Here is a 14,376-nt window from a genome sequence, read left to right on the forward strand (position 1 = left end):
TTTTTTTTTTTTGCGGTACACGGGCCTCCCACTGCCGTGGCCCCTCCCGTTGCGGAGCACAGGCTCCGGACGCGCAGGCTCAGCGGCCATGGCTCACGGGCTCAGCCGCTCCGCGGCATGTGGGATCTTCCCGGACCGGGGCACAAACCCGTGTCCCCTAGCATCGGCAGGCGGACTCCCAACCACTGCGCCATCAGGGAAACCCCGGTCCTGCTTTTTCACTCAACACGTTACTCAACATCTTTTCATCTCAGTAACCTTATTTCTGTGATCTCATTTTTAATAAGTGAGGCGGATTCCACCAAATGACTTTGCTACGATATATTCAACTATGTACAATATTTAAGTTTTTTGGAATTGGTCATTAAAAAGAATGCAGCAATGAACATCCTTGTAGCTAGGCTCATGTAACCTATTTTTCTTCCGTTACTTTTATGGGTTTTTTTTTTTTAATTTTATGGTCTTGATTTCCACACTTAAACATTTAATCCATCTGAAATTTATTTTTATGTTTGCAATAGAACTCAATTTTTTTTTGAGATAGAATTTTAAACCCCTCCTTTTTTTGGTCTGTCAATTATCTTGATACCATTTATAAAATGACCGATTGTTTACATCACTGATTTGAGGATGCTGCTTTGCATATAGTACATTTTTATACATTTAATCTGCTCCTTGCTATTTAGTTCCATTAATTTTCTATTCTTATACCAACAGTGTACTATTTTAATAACTATAGCCTTACAGTACTTTTAAAGACCTAGCAGAGAATCATCCCATTCTTACTCTTCCTTAAGCATACATAAGTACATAATAGATCCTACTGTAGAGCATTTATTCTGTCCAACAGACTTAATTTTGTTAAATTAAAAAAAATATTATTGGTATTTTTGACTGCACTTACGTGTATTTCCATAACACCTGATGTCATTACAATATTGATTCAACCCAGCAGTGTCTCTTAAACTTTTTTTCCTTCAGTAAAGTTTGTTTTCTCTATGTAGGTTATTCACATTTCTTTATTTAGCTTATATTTTTAGTTGCTATTGTGAATTGTTTTTTTCCACATTATGTTTTCTTACTGGTTGATGCTATTATATAAGAAAGCTCTTAGCGACCTGATTACTAGTCTGACAGTACTTTGGGTTATTCTCTTAGTCTTGACAGATAAGCAATTGTTTGATCTCTATGTAATTAAAATTTTATCTTCCTGAAAGAGGAAATACTCTTTCTTTCTTTCTTTCTTTCTTTTTCATGGGCAAAATACCTACAAGCACGAAGAGGAAGATTATTGACTTAATAATGGAAATGCTGCTAGTGGGTTGTTACCTTATTAAGGATCCTTCCATATATTAATAGTTTCCACATATTAGAGGGGCTTTGAATATCAGGAATGGATGTTAATTTTTTTTTCATTTTACCTTAAATATTTTTATTTGGAATGGATGGAAGTTGAATTTTATCAAACATTTCAGAGGCATCTACTGGGATGTTTGTGTGACTTTATTCCTTTGAGCTACTGATGTGATGAATTACTCTACTCCGGGACCACCTCTCAGTAAATCATACTTGATTGTGTTTTTCTGGCTCTACAAGAGTTCTCCTAGACCTCATTTTCACGTCTGCTATAGCACCTGCAACTTCTCAAGAACTACTTTTCAGAATCCACATATGAAAACTCGGACAGTACCTGGCCCTTGCCCACACTTGTCGTGATGCCCATCTACCTGTTCATTCCTGGTACCAGCCACCTTCCCCGGCCAGAACTGAGTCTGTTCACATGTGCATCCCGCTACGTGTTCCGGGGTAAAGAGAACAAACAAGGGCCTCTTGTCAACATTGTGTGTGGGCTTCTCTGTCTGACCTGGGCAGCCTCAGAGACCCCCTGGCTAACCAGAGCAGAGGCACAGGCCAGGAGGCGGGGTCTCCTTGCCCTGAAGCCCTGCTCAGCTACCCCTAAGAGTCCCTCCTTGGGTCACTGCTGGTGTTTGCTGCCGTCAGCCGTCTGATGCTGATGCAGACACAGAGCACTAGAACCATGAAAAGGGACTCCAGGCTTGTGAAGCAGGCCACGGGCAGAGACGAGCTGCACGATATGAAGTGAGGGGGGTCACAGCCAAAGCCCAGTTTCAGAAAAGCCGGAAACCTCCTGACCGCACGGTCCCTGCCCCACGTGCGTGCCACCTCAACACTTACCTGGGGCCTTCAGTTCAGCATCGATGAAGGTGAGCAGCTCCTGGCAGATGCTACAGTAAGGAACGGGCCAGGTCAGGAATCGGTGGTAGGTTTGGGCCGCCTTCAGAAGGAGATCTGAGTCTGGTGGGAAGTGTGGAGTCTGGGATGGAGAGGGAGCGGCAAGCAGAGAGGTCCGGGTCAGAGGAAGCTCGCTGATATTCCAGGGCAGACCCTGCTCCTTTCTGGAATGTTCCACAAAGGGCACACTCTTCCTGGCAGCAGTGTGCCCCAGGACGAGGGCAGGCAGAATTGAAAGTTACCCACAGGAAGTGAGTTACAGATGGGCGAGATGGTGCCCAAGGATGTCTCTACTACAGGGGCCTTGTTCTCACCAAACATCACAATTTACCAAATACACAAGAGGGCCTCTCTGAAAAGCTGTCACCTTGGAGGTCAACCTAAATGGTGCCACTGCTGCCACTCCTTTCGAGGAATGGTCTTCAATGTCTAAACCGCCTTTACTTAAATATCCCCACGAGAGGCCAGTGTTTATTCTTTGAAGTGGACCGACTCAGTGTACTTGGAGTCACTTGATGCCACCGGTCTGGTGAACAGGGGGTGACGGCACTGGGGGAAACTGACCACTGCGGTACAAAAGGAGGTGGACATCACATGTCTTTAACAGAATCTCTCCTGTGGTTTGTGAAAGGGCTGTGACCGTATCCCCTCCATGGGTGCCCAGATACTCCAGGCACGACGGCATCCACGTGGACTTACTGGAGGCCTCTCAAATGGCTAATCTGAAGCCATCAGAGGAGTGACACCCACCTGAAGTGTCACTGGTGGACAGTTTCTCTCTCTGTGTGTTTATCCTCTGAGCTGTGAGGGCTCTGCCCCCTCCATGGAGGCTGTTCTCCCTCTCCTCCCCAACCTCCCCCAGCCTGCCCCAGCCGGGAACTTACACAGAGGACAGTGGAGTAGAAGAGCAGAGCCAGGGGGGCGAGGAGGTCATAGGTGCCCTTCTCTTGGACCTGTGAGGGGGACAGGAGGGGGGCAGGCTCATCACAGGTGCACAACCAAGCACTGCTCTCTTCTCTATTTCTTTCTTTTCTTTTTCTTTTTTTTTTAAGTGAAAAGTAATGTAATCACAAGACAAACATTTAGAAAATAGAAGTAAAAAAAAAAAAAAACCCACGATATCCCCCTTCCAAACTCAGCCACAACTAATATTTCAGTGTCCTTCTCCTTACACCATTTTTCTCTGTGTATTTTCCTCTGCAGAGTTGTATATTTTTACTCTTCACGTCTTTTACGTACAATATTATAAGTGGATTTCTGCTTTGCAACATCATCTCGAAGACCATATTTCCCCCCCTCCTAGTTATACATTTATCTATTATTTGTTTTGTAAATATGTTTTCGGGTTTGTTGTTGGTCTTTGAAGTTTCCGGATTTTTTTTATGTACATAAATTACAAGTGTTAGCCTTTTCCTTTATGGATTTTCACTTTTGCTTGCAAGGTTCATGTAAATATTCATATATGTTTTTTGTTCTTTTCTCGGAAGCTTCATTTTCTTAAATTTAAACCTTTAATCCACCTAGAGTTCTGTATAATATGAATTTGGAACTTCACTCCATATTTTTGGAAACGTTTAATCAATTTTCCCTAAGCCATTTAATAAATTTTAATGATGCAATTTTTTTTTGGCGGCTCTGCAGGCTTGCAGGATCTTAGTTCCTCAACCGGAGACAGAACCCGGGCCCCAGCAGTGAAAGTGCTGAGTCCTAACCACTAGACCACCAGGGAACTCCCCGCAATTTTTTAATATATTAAATTTTGTTTCTACCCTTGGATACTATCCATCATTTTTATTACCTATATAATACTCCTTCTGGTAGATCTCCATAATTTATTAGCTTTAGACACTTGAGATTATTTTCTTGCATTTTAAGTACCTGTGCAGTGAAAATCTTTGTGTACACTCCTTTTTCTATAATTTGGATTACTTACCTTGGATAGAGCTCAAGAAGTGGAATGAGTGGATACAAGACTGTAAACATTTTTACGATCTTCGAAATGTATCGCCAAATTGCTTTCCAAAAGAATTTTGCCATTTATAATACTGTGTATGTATGAAAGTGCCATTTTACTACACCCTTCCCTGCATTGGTTATTATAATGTTTTTTGCGAATTTGCTAGGCAAAAGCTGTGTCATTATGGTTTTCATTTACATTTATTTGACTATAACTGAAGCAACATTTTCCATATTGTTTAAAAGTTCTATTTATTCTTTTGTGAATCATCTCTTTGATAAAGCTCACCCACCACACCACAAACAAGCACGTATAGACACAAGTTAGAATTCTTTGGTCAAAATACTAGTGGTCTCCCAACCCATTCTGGAATTCATGGGTGTTGAAGAAACAGAGAAAGCCCCACCACCTCTGCTGTGCCTGGTGACGGCAGCAGGATCAAATAGAATTCTCCTTCATGGTCCTGAATAGACCATGTGTCCAGTACACTTGCTGCTTGGTCCCTTCTATAAAACCCTCCCCTGTTGCTATACAGTAGTTGTTCCTTTATATTTGGGTTTATAAGGTAAGCACTTCAGAGGTGCTTTAGCTCTTCTGAGTTGGTCTCCTTGTGATCAGCGTATAAAAGCACCAGGTAAATGGTGGCGCCAGAATTGAAACCTTGGGTGTCTTGATAAACCAAGACTTTTTTCTTAGAGGTAAAGGGACAGCTGAGAAAGACATGTGTTTTCCAACTCAGTCATGTATTTAAAAATAAAGATAAAACATCTTTAGGGACTCGTGCCTGTTCTGGAACCCCAGCCCAAATCAGGTTTGTTTTCTTGTTGTTGTTTTTTTTTTAATTTTTTTGGCCACGTGGCATGTGGGAGCTTAGTTCCCCGACCAGGGAGCGAACCCATGCCCCCGGCAGTGCAAGTGCAGAGTCCTGACCACTGGACGGCCCGGGAAGTCCCCCAGATCAGCTTTAAACACGCTCTTCTTCTGAGTCATAAAAGCCTGTTTACTGAACTGTTAGAGGAGGTCTCGGTTTACCTCTCCAATCAGTTTTCTCTTTTGCATCTTTGTTTTCTCTTTGTATCTGCGTCTTTTGGGGGAAAGGAATTCGGAAGCGCGTCCTCCCTCCCTTGCAGTCGACACCTTGACTTACAAGCAATGTCTGTCTTAAGAAGCAGCTTAAACTGGGGACCCTGGCTCACCCAGCACATGTTCATAGCAAAAGGACCACGCCCCTTCCTAAGGCCTTCAATCCACAAACACCACCGAAGCAGAGAACTCAGGCTGCCAGTGCCTCCATCAAGCCCCCTGGTGGTCCAGGCACCCCAGAACTGACATTCTGTGGGGACCTATTTCTCGACTCTATGAGACTGATTCCAGCGCTGCCCTTCAAACCCAGGCCGAGCCCTCACCTCGCGGGTTTTCTGCAGGATCTGCTCCAGGAGGATAAGGAAGTGGCCTGGATCCCTGCTGACCAGCTCCTGCAGGCTCCAGCAGTTGAGACACAGCCCAGCTGCAAAGGGAGGGAGAGGCCAGGGGTCAGTTGTGGTTGGAGGGAAGTGGCAATTCCTGGGGCTGCACTGGGGCATTCCCTTCTGAAGTAAGAGTCTCAGGAAATTCTGGATCAACACACTCGACCCTATTAGGCCCCATCAAGATAATGATAAGTTTCTTCTTCCTGCATAGACAGGAGGCTCAAGAGACACAGAGAGGGGCTGGGATCTCCCTTAGAAGCCAAGGACTGGCCACGACTCTGCTCCCTGTGCCTCTGGAGAGCACCAGCTTTCCCACATCCTCCGAGATGCAGGGAAGGGGCACAGAAGCAGAGATCGCCACCCCAGGACACAAGGCTGAGTCTGCAACAGCCATGGGACCTCCCGGAACTGCTGGGCAGTGGAGCCCGGGAAAGGGAAGCGCCATTCATTTCTATTTTGAAAGCTATGAGGAGTACTTTGTCACTCTGTAACTTCCCCAGACTTTCTTATTTTGTCAGTCTCTGCTTCCCTGCAGTCAGCATGGGTAAACTCCCCCCAAATTAAAGGGGCAGTCACAGAGGTCTGAGGTCTGTGTATGTGTGTGTGTGTGTGTGTGTGTGTGTGTGATGGGGAATGAGAACAGTGGGGGTGGAAGTGCCCCCCTCATGTGCACGAGCTCCTTCTGAAGTGCTGCAGGCCCCAAGCAATGTGTTCATATGGTCACGGGGTTTAGTAAAATTTGCTATAGTCAGGTATTTTTGTATTCTTTGACTTGATGGCCCCTCAATTCTAGAAGCTTAGTCTCATTAAAACCTGGGTAGGAGGCCAGAAGGAAGAAAACTGCCATTTAGTGACCACCTACTATGTACCTCTAAGGTGCCAGGCCTTTCACACATCACCTCCATTGAATCTCCCATCCCCCCCTCGGGAAGGTGGTTCCTGCTGTTATTATTCTCATTTTACAGGCAAGGCAGGTGAGTCCTGAGAGGCTAAGGGACTTGCACAAGTTCCTACAGCCAGTGAGAGACAGCTTTAAGTCAGATCCGCTTAATTCCAGAGGCCAAGGAAAGCCTCTGAGGGGAGGTGACATTTGAGTTGAGACCTGAATGAGAAGGAGCCAGCTCTGCGTCGTTCTGAGGGAAGAATTCCAGGCAGCAAGTGCAAAGGTCCTGAGGTAGGAAGGAACCAGTTATGTTCAAGGAGCATGGGTATCTATCTCGTGGGGTAGTTAGGGAGGCAAGTGAGGCGCAGAAAATCTTTATGAGCATAAGGAGTTATTAAGTTAATCTCTAGCCTTGGAGACCACTGCCCCAGCCTGCAGATACCCCATTTCTCAGTCCTGGGGATCATGGAACATGGAGGCCTCCTATCCCCTGAAGTTCTGCTGAGATTCTCCATTGTTCTATGGGGAAGAGGAGGATGGGGCTGTGGAGAAAACGAGAAACCAGGAAACAGGAGAATTCTGGGGAGAACTGTCTAGAAATACCCAGCTGCTCTTTTGAAATCAGCAGTGTGGCATGTTTAAGCTGGTCCGGTACCTTCTTCAGGGAGCTAAGCTTCTAGCACACGAGGAGGATGAGGAAGGCTGCCTGGGGGAAAGGAGAAACTTCCACCCACCGAGGGCCACTCTCCATCAGCTGCTGTGCTGAGCACCTGCCCAAGTGAGGTCCACGGAGTCACACACAGGGCTGGAACCGGAACCTGCCAGTTCCGTGCCTGAACCAGTGCTCACCACAGCCCCTGCAGCTCCCCTGGGCCCCAGATGCGCCTCCCCGGCTCCCTGGACCTACCTGACCAGGAGGTGGAGCGGCGGCTGAGGCTGAGCCCGTGCAAGCAGCGCTCCAGGGCGTGCTGGATGCGGTCCTCCGTGCACGTCGTGGCCCCTGGCTGCATCCTGAGTCATCGCCTGCATGGGGGACAGACGCCGGTCAGCCCGGAGAACCCTGGACTCGAGAAGCACATGGCCTAGCAGGGCAGCTGGCAGAGACAGCGGGCACGCACAGCCGGTGCCATCAGCCAGCTGCCTCCGGGGCTGGACCGGCTCCTGGGCTCCTGGCGGTGCGGCTCAGAACGGCAGGACGGGGCACACCTGTGGCCCACCAGTACAGGCTACGGGAAGCGAGGGGTGGCGGGGGGAGTGGAGAGGTGCGGCCCTCCTCCCCCTCCCCGCCCCCACCCCTGGCAGGGGTGAGTGGCTGCAACAGCCCAGGGAGTGCCCGTGGCGTGGCCAGACCCCCGTGCTGGGCAGGAGGACCTCAAAGGAAAAATCAGGATCACGTGGGAGACTTTCTCTGAATTTCCAGGCCTGTGTGCCCCACCCCTCAGGGATGGCCAGGGAGCCTGGTCACAGAGCTCCCTGCCAGTGCGCCGGGGGCTCTGATGCTAGGGCCCGGCAGGGGCTGCCTTCACACATGCCACACCTCTACTCCGCCACACCCTCTGCTTGGGTGCCCAGGCCACAGGCCCCTGGTCCTCTTCTGCCCTCACCTCCGCTTCGGCCATTTTTCTTTGCTGTCTCTGAGGCTTAGCAATGTTACCAGTTATTCAAAGAACTTGCTTGGCTTGGTTTTTCAAAGAACCCCCTTCTGGGAATTCCTCTGGGAACTCCCTGGCGGTCCAGTGGTTAGAGGACTCGACGCTCTCACTGCCGAGGGCCCGGGTTCAATCCCTGACTGGGGAACTGAAATCCCACAAGCCACACGGCACAGCCAAAAAAAAAAAAAACACCACCCTTCTTTCCCCCGTCCTACTGAGGAGAGAGCCAGGGTGTTTAGCTCAGGCTGGAGGGCTGCTGAGGAGGAGATCTAAGAAGGGGTTTTAGCACCAGGTGGGGAACCATGCCAAGGGCCACATTCTGAAAGCCTCCAGCAGGGCCAGCCCAGCTTCACAGTGATGTGTCGGGGCTCCTGGGTCCCTCAGGAAGCTGTGACAGGTAGTGCAGTGCAGCAAATAATCCTGGCCTCTGGCATCAACAGACTTGGATTGAGATCTCAACTCTGGTATTTGCTAGCCATGCAAGTGGGCAATTTCTTTAAACTCTTCTGAACCTCAGTTTACTGATCTGTAAAATGGGTGTGACGATGGTACTAACCCCCCAGGGCTGTTGGGAAGATTAAATGCCACAGTGGATGCGCTGAGCGAGCTTTCAAGACACGAAAGCTGGGACTTCCCTGGTGGCACAGTAGTTAAGAATCCGCCTGCCAATGCAGGGGACACGGATGCGAGCCCTGGTCCAGGAAGATCCCACATGCCGCGTAACAGCTAAGCCCATGCGCCACAACTACTGGGCCTGCACTCTAGAGCCTGTGAGCCACAACTACTGAAGCCCGTGCGCTTAGAGCCCGTGCTCCGCAACAAGAGAAGCCTCTGCAATCAGAAGCCCACGCACCGCAACGAAAAATAGCCCCCGCTCACCGCAACTAGAGAAAGCCCGCGCACAGCAATGAGGACCCAACGCAGCCAAAAATAAATAAATTAAATAAATTAAAAAAAAGAAAAGAAGACACGAAAGCTCTCCTGTTACAGTATTTGCCACAAGCCCACTTTCCCTTGGGAATTTCACTGCATTCACCCCGTCCAGGCAGACTCCCATGGCTGGCCAGTCAGGCCAGGTCATAGAAGGAAGTCGAGGAAGCAGTGGTCCAGCTCTGTGGAACAGGGGATGGACCAGGAAACCACAAGCAGAAGCACAGAGCTCAGAGCTGAGCCATGCAAACGACATGCAAAGAGCTAGGAAATCCTACCCCGGACCCAGTAGGCAAAACGTCCTACTTCCCCAGCCAGGGAGGAACCAGGCACCCAGAGAAACAGAAGCCCTTTGTGAGCTGCCCAGCATCACTTCACTTCGGTGATATCCCTGGGATGGCACAGGGGTGGGCACACAGAAAGCAGCACGCATGCGTTCATCCTTCCATGGATTTACTAACTCCTTACTATGTGCCGGGCACTAACGACACAGCAGTGAATGAAGCAGGCGTGCCCCGTGGTAGGAGACAGAGACAGGGGACGACCTAACAGACGAAGAAAGAGGTCACGGCAGAGGGGGATATACGCTGAGAAGAAAGTGATGGTGCTGGAAGGGGGCCAAGTCCCCCTCCAGGTCGTTGGGAGGTCAGGAGAGCCTCTCAGAAGGGACCTTTCAGCTGGATGAGGAGGCCAGGAGAGAACTGAGGGGGAAAAATGTTCCAGAAAGAGGAGGTAGCAGGTGCAAAGGTCTGGGTGCAGGAATGGACCTGCCACGGGCTGAGACCTGGAGCACAGGGCCCAGGACGGACCAGCCCCCCAGGCCACCCACCCTTCTGCGACTGAGGTGGCAGACTGAGATCAGAAACACTTTCACTGGTGAGTCAGGACCATGGACCTTGGGTGTTTCCATTAGTGGCACCTGGATGTCCAAAGACGTCCTTGGGCCCTTCTAGGGCAACTTTCACGGTCACCTTAGGGCCTTCTGTGTGCCAACTCTTTGTGTGCAGTCCAGACAGGGGGTCTGTGGACCCTGAGCCACACCAGGCAGACATCAGGCCCCTCCTCCCTGGGTGTGCCGGTGCCCAGCATGGACGCGTGTCCCTGGGCATGAACACTCAGGATGTGGCCTCGTCCGTCTGCCTGCAGTGGACACCCAAGTGCAAGACCCTCTTGAGCTCGGTCCTGTGCAGGCTCAGGGCTGACGGCACCCACAGGTGCCTGGTCTTCTGGTCAGGCCAGAAGACCAGGCACCTTCAAAAGGATGAGTTTGGAGCATGAGTGGCTGGCCCAGATGTCATCAGCAGGCCTTGGTCCCCACAGGTTGATTCATCCCCGATCAGCCCCCGTGGCGGTGCTCAGAGGAGGAGGTGAGACTCAGAGAGCCTAAGGGGTAGCCCCGGGTCCGGGCGGGGCTGGGAGAATCAACGCCAGAAAAAAATCGACAAGGATATAAAGCAGGACTTCCAAAATTCCAAATGGCAGGGAAGGTGCTCAACGACCCACCTGCTAAAGTGCTAAGAGTCACCGTGAGCTGTCAGGGCCGGGGGCTGGCAACCACGCTGGGGGGCTTGCCGGGAGGTACGGGTCCAGAACTGGTACAGCTGCCCACTCCACAACCCCCGTCAATACAAGAGGACCGGGAAGAGAGGGGGGCTTGTCGACCATTCCAGAGGGTCCTCCTTTCTCTCCCCAAGGCCAAGGGCAGAGGGGCTTAAAAAGAATCCCTTATTCAGACGGGACACCTGCCAGGAGGGGATGCTGCCCTTTTGTTCTCAGCTCACTCTCTATCCAGCCAGCAAACGTACTTCTGGGCTACTTGGGAGCCATGGGAGGACTAAGAGGAGCGGAAGGCGCGGCTGGCAGGCTCCCTGCTGGGTAAGGCAAAGATGTGAGCTCCTTGCAGAAGGGTGGAGGTGGATACTTGGATGAAAAGCTAGACTTGAGCTGTTTTGTTGATTCTTCACCGGGAGGGCCCCCAGCCGGGTGAGGGAAACGTAGCAGGAAGAGGCTGAAGGTCGGACCACCTTTGGGGGAAGCTGGAGGGCGCGTGGGCACTCTGTGGCACAGAGAGGTTAAACAACTTGCCTAAGGTCACACAGCTAGGAGGCAGCAACGCAGGGAGTCTGGCTCTGCCTGCTGCTCGGCACAGTCAGATGCAGTTCCTGGGAGACAAATAAAACTAATTCATGTTTCTACCCCAGCGAGTGCAGGCTCAATCAGCTAGCATTAATTAGGAGCCCTGCATTCCCAGTTGCTGGGAATCTTGAGCCCGCCATGTCTGTCTATGCCAGCTGTCCACTGCAGCCCTGCCTCCTCCAGAAAGAGGACCAGGGCCCACAGAAGCAACAATCGAGGCTGGACCAGGCGATGACCATGGTGGCTTGAGGGGCCCCGTCATTCTCTAGCTCAGAGCGAGGGCTGAACCCTGTGAACTAGGTTTAAAGATCCCTCTGCCCAGTCTCTGCTGAGACAGACAAGTTGGCTGTGTCACAAAGCAGGAATGAGTCACCCTGCCCTATTGTGTTGAAGTGTAACTGATACAAAGGCAAGATGCAAATGCACATCCTCAGCTGATGTCACTTCTGCTGCAGCCCTCTCCTTAGAGCAGTGTCCTGGGGCCGCTGCGAGCAGCCTGTACAGGCTAAGGGCTGCTCCCCAGCGTGCGCCCCAATGCCCGTGGCCCACGCATCTGCCCTTCTCTGGGCCCCGAGTAACATTCCCATCTCCTGGCCTCAGTGTCCTCTGCTGTTCACTGGAGACGATCAAGACCTTATCCTCGGGCACTGGGCAGAGTTCCCGGTGTGCCCCCGCCTCCCTGGCACCCTGAGGCCATCTAGAGCTTGCCCTGGGTCTTCAGAGAGGCTGGACTTGCCCAAGGCGCTGGGCCGTGGGAGCCGAGGGATGGGAGCCTGGCCGGGGATCCTCAGCTGAGCTGTCCTGGGGGTAAAGCCAGCACCCCGCGGCTCGCCACCTGGCCCTCTGGCACGCTCATTTCTGTTTGATGAGTCAGTCATCAGCCGCTTCTGGTGACTTGTCAGCAGAACCCCCGTGGCTTTGGGGCGGAGATGAATGGGGAAGAGGTGGCACCTCTCCCTCCCCAAGGATGATGCCTTTTCTCAAAGCCTTGGTGGGCAAGGCCTGGTTTCCCCTGGCATCCCCCTCCCAACCCCCGTTGCCACCTTACTAAAAGGAGCTCAAGTTGTGAAATTCCAGCTGCTGCCAGGAATGGGAATGCCCCCCGCCACAGCGGGGTAGTGTTGAGACATTCCACAATGGGGCCTGCTGCCACCTCCAACTTCCTCCTCTGAGCCAGTAAGGGTGAGTCCTTACTGGGGACCCTGAACAGGACAGTGAGTCCTGGAGCTGGAGAGGGAGGGGGTTGGGGGAAGGGGGTGCCCAAGGGCAGAGGGAGACCGCCCCTTCACACGTTGACATGACCTGTGATGCAAGACAGGGGTCATCTCCCCTCCTGGGCAGGGCTAGTCAGAGGGGCAGGGCCTGCCTGGGTCCAGCTTCCTGATGCAGCCCCCCATGCAGCTGGGAAGAAAGCTTCTTTTCTTGGGGGACTTAGTGCAAAACGGCAGAACTGGAGGGTCCACATCTCCTAGGGACGGAAGTATGGGCCAGGGTCTGGAGGCACCCCACACTGCTTCCCTGGTGTTCTGGAATATTCCAGGCCCATGCTTTGAAGACTCAGTCCCACAGGTGGACGTAAGAGAAGCACTGACGCATGTGGTGCCGCGCTGACCCCGCTCGCCCAGTCCTGGGTCACTCCTCCCTCTCCCCCTTCCTATCGTCCTCCCTTCTCGGTCACCACTCTCTTCCTCATAAGGCAGAATCTCTTCTACAAACTAATTTTTTTTTTTTTTCCGGTACGCGGGCCTCTCTCTGTTGTGGCCTCTCCCATTGCAGAGCACAGGCTCCGGACGCGCAGGCTCAGCGGCCATGGCTCACGGGCCCAGCCGCTCCGCGGCATGTGGGATCTTCCCGGACCGGGGCACGAACCCGCGTCCCCTGCATCGGCAGGCGGACTCTCAACCACTGCGCCACCAGGGAAGCCCCATATATGGCTTTGACTCTTAGAACCACAACAGTATTTTACATACCCCAAATGAAATAAATCAACCAGGATATGGGGAGGCACAGGGGGCAAAAATGGGAAACAAACAACACATTGACCGTACTTTAAATGATCGGCATAACCGCAATGAAAGGAATGGGGAATTCAGGAACCACCTTGAGTAACCCTGGAAAGTAGTATTTTCACTGGATACTGTAAGGCTAAAGACAAAAAGAACCACATACAAATACTATGTTCTAGTTACTAAATCTGTTTCTTATAGGGATGTGCGTTAAAAATCCTGCAACTTCTTCATGTGTATGCTAGGACTGAACAAATAAGTAAACAGATCACAGATACTGAGAGCCAGTTTCTCACTGTTGGAGAAGGAAGTTACACATAAGGAAAAGGGAGAAGTCTAGACTGAACCACCTTATGGTGTTGGACTGGAATTGGAGAAATCAGTATTGACTCATGGTTTTTCATGCATATTCAGATAGATACATACAGAAGTGAAAAAAAGATGTGTGTGAGCTTGGATTAACATACATACATATATTTTCTAGCTCTGTCTGCGGAGAGAGCCTAGAAACAACGACTTCCCAGTAACGATGAGCACACCTAGTGCCCAGACCCTCGTTTCTAAATATCATTCTCCCATCAAAGGAACCGGGGCTCCTTAGAGAAATGGCTGATTCTAGGACTGGGACAGGAAATATAGACGTTAAACCTGAAGACCCGGAACATCTTGTAGAGTCAGAACATAAGTCAGTACTTGAGAAAGGATGGGGAATGTCAAAAAGACATGGGAGCCAGCTTAAAGGAGCTTCCAATGGCCAAAGCCAGGACAATTTGAACAACTAAATAATGAAAGTGTTGGATTATAAGCCATAGGATAAAATAAATACCCATGAGTCTACACTAATGTCATAAATAATAAACTAAAAAACATAAATGGAGGGGAAGGGACAGGTCTTCTTTACAAAAGAATTCCAATTAGTAAATGCGGGAGGAATGAGAGAAATACAAAATGACCATTAGACAAACACCACGGTAATAATTATTGCAGGCAAGATCCACCAGTGGATGGTAAAATCTGTGAGTGAAAATCTGAGAGAAAATGAGAGATTTCATGGTCTCAGAGTATTTCCCCCAAGAAACTGATCAATTAC

General features: G+C 50.4%; 1 protein-coding gene across 1 annotated transcript in view; it reads right to left on the reverse strand.

The window, feature by feature from the left end:
- PIK3R5 (phosphoinositide-3-kinase regulatory subunit 5) overlaps positions 1-14,376 on the reverse strand; it is a 70,477-nt gene that overhangs the window by 19,287 nt on the left and 36,814 nt on the right. Inside the window, 4 exon segments of the mRNA XM_024748430.1 lie at positions 2,197-2,335; positions 3,138-3,206; positions 5,617-5,717; positions 7,470-7,585. Coding sequence (XP_024604198.1) covers positions 2,197-2,335; positions 3,138-3,206; positions 5,617-5,717; positions 7,470-7,572 — 412 coding nt within the window. The 5' untranslated portion in view covers positions 7,573-7,585.

The sequence above is a fragment of the Neophocaena asiaeorientalis genome, unplaced genomic scaffold (genome assembly GCF_003031525.2).
Source record: "Neophocaena asiaeorientalis asiaeorientalis breed wild unplaced genomic scaffold, Neophocaena_asiaeorientalis_V1.1 scaffold543, whole genome shotgun sequence".
NCBI classification, from domain to species: Eukaryota; Metazoa; Chordata; class Mammalia; order Artiodactyla; family Phocoenidae; genus Neophocaena; species Neophocaena asiaeorientalis.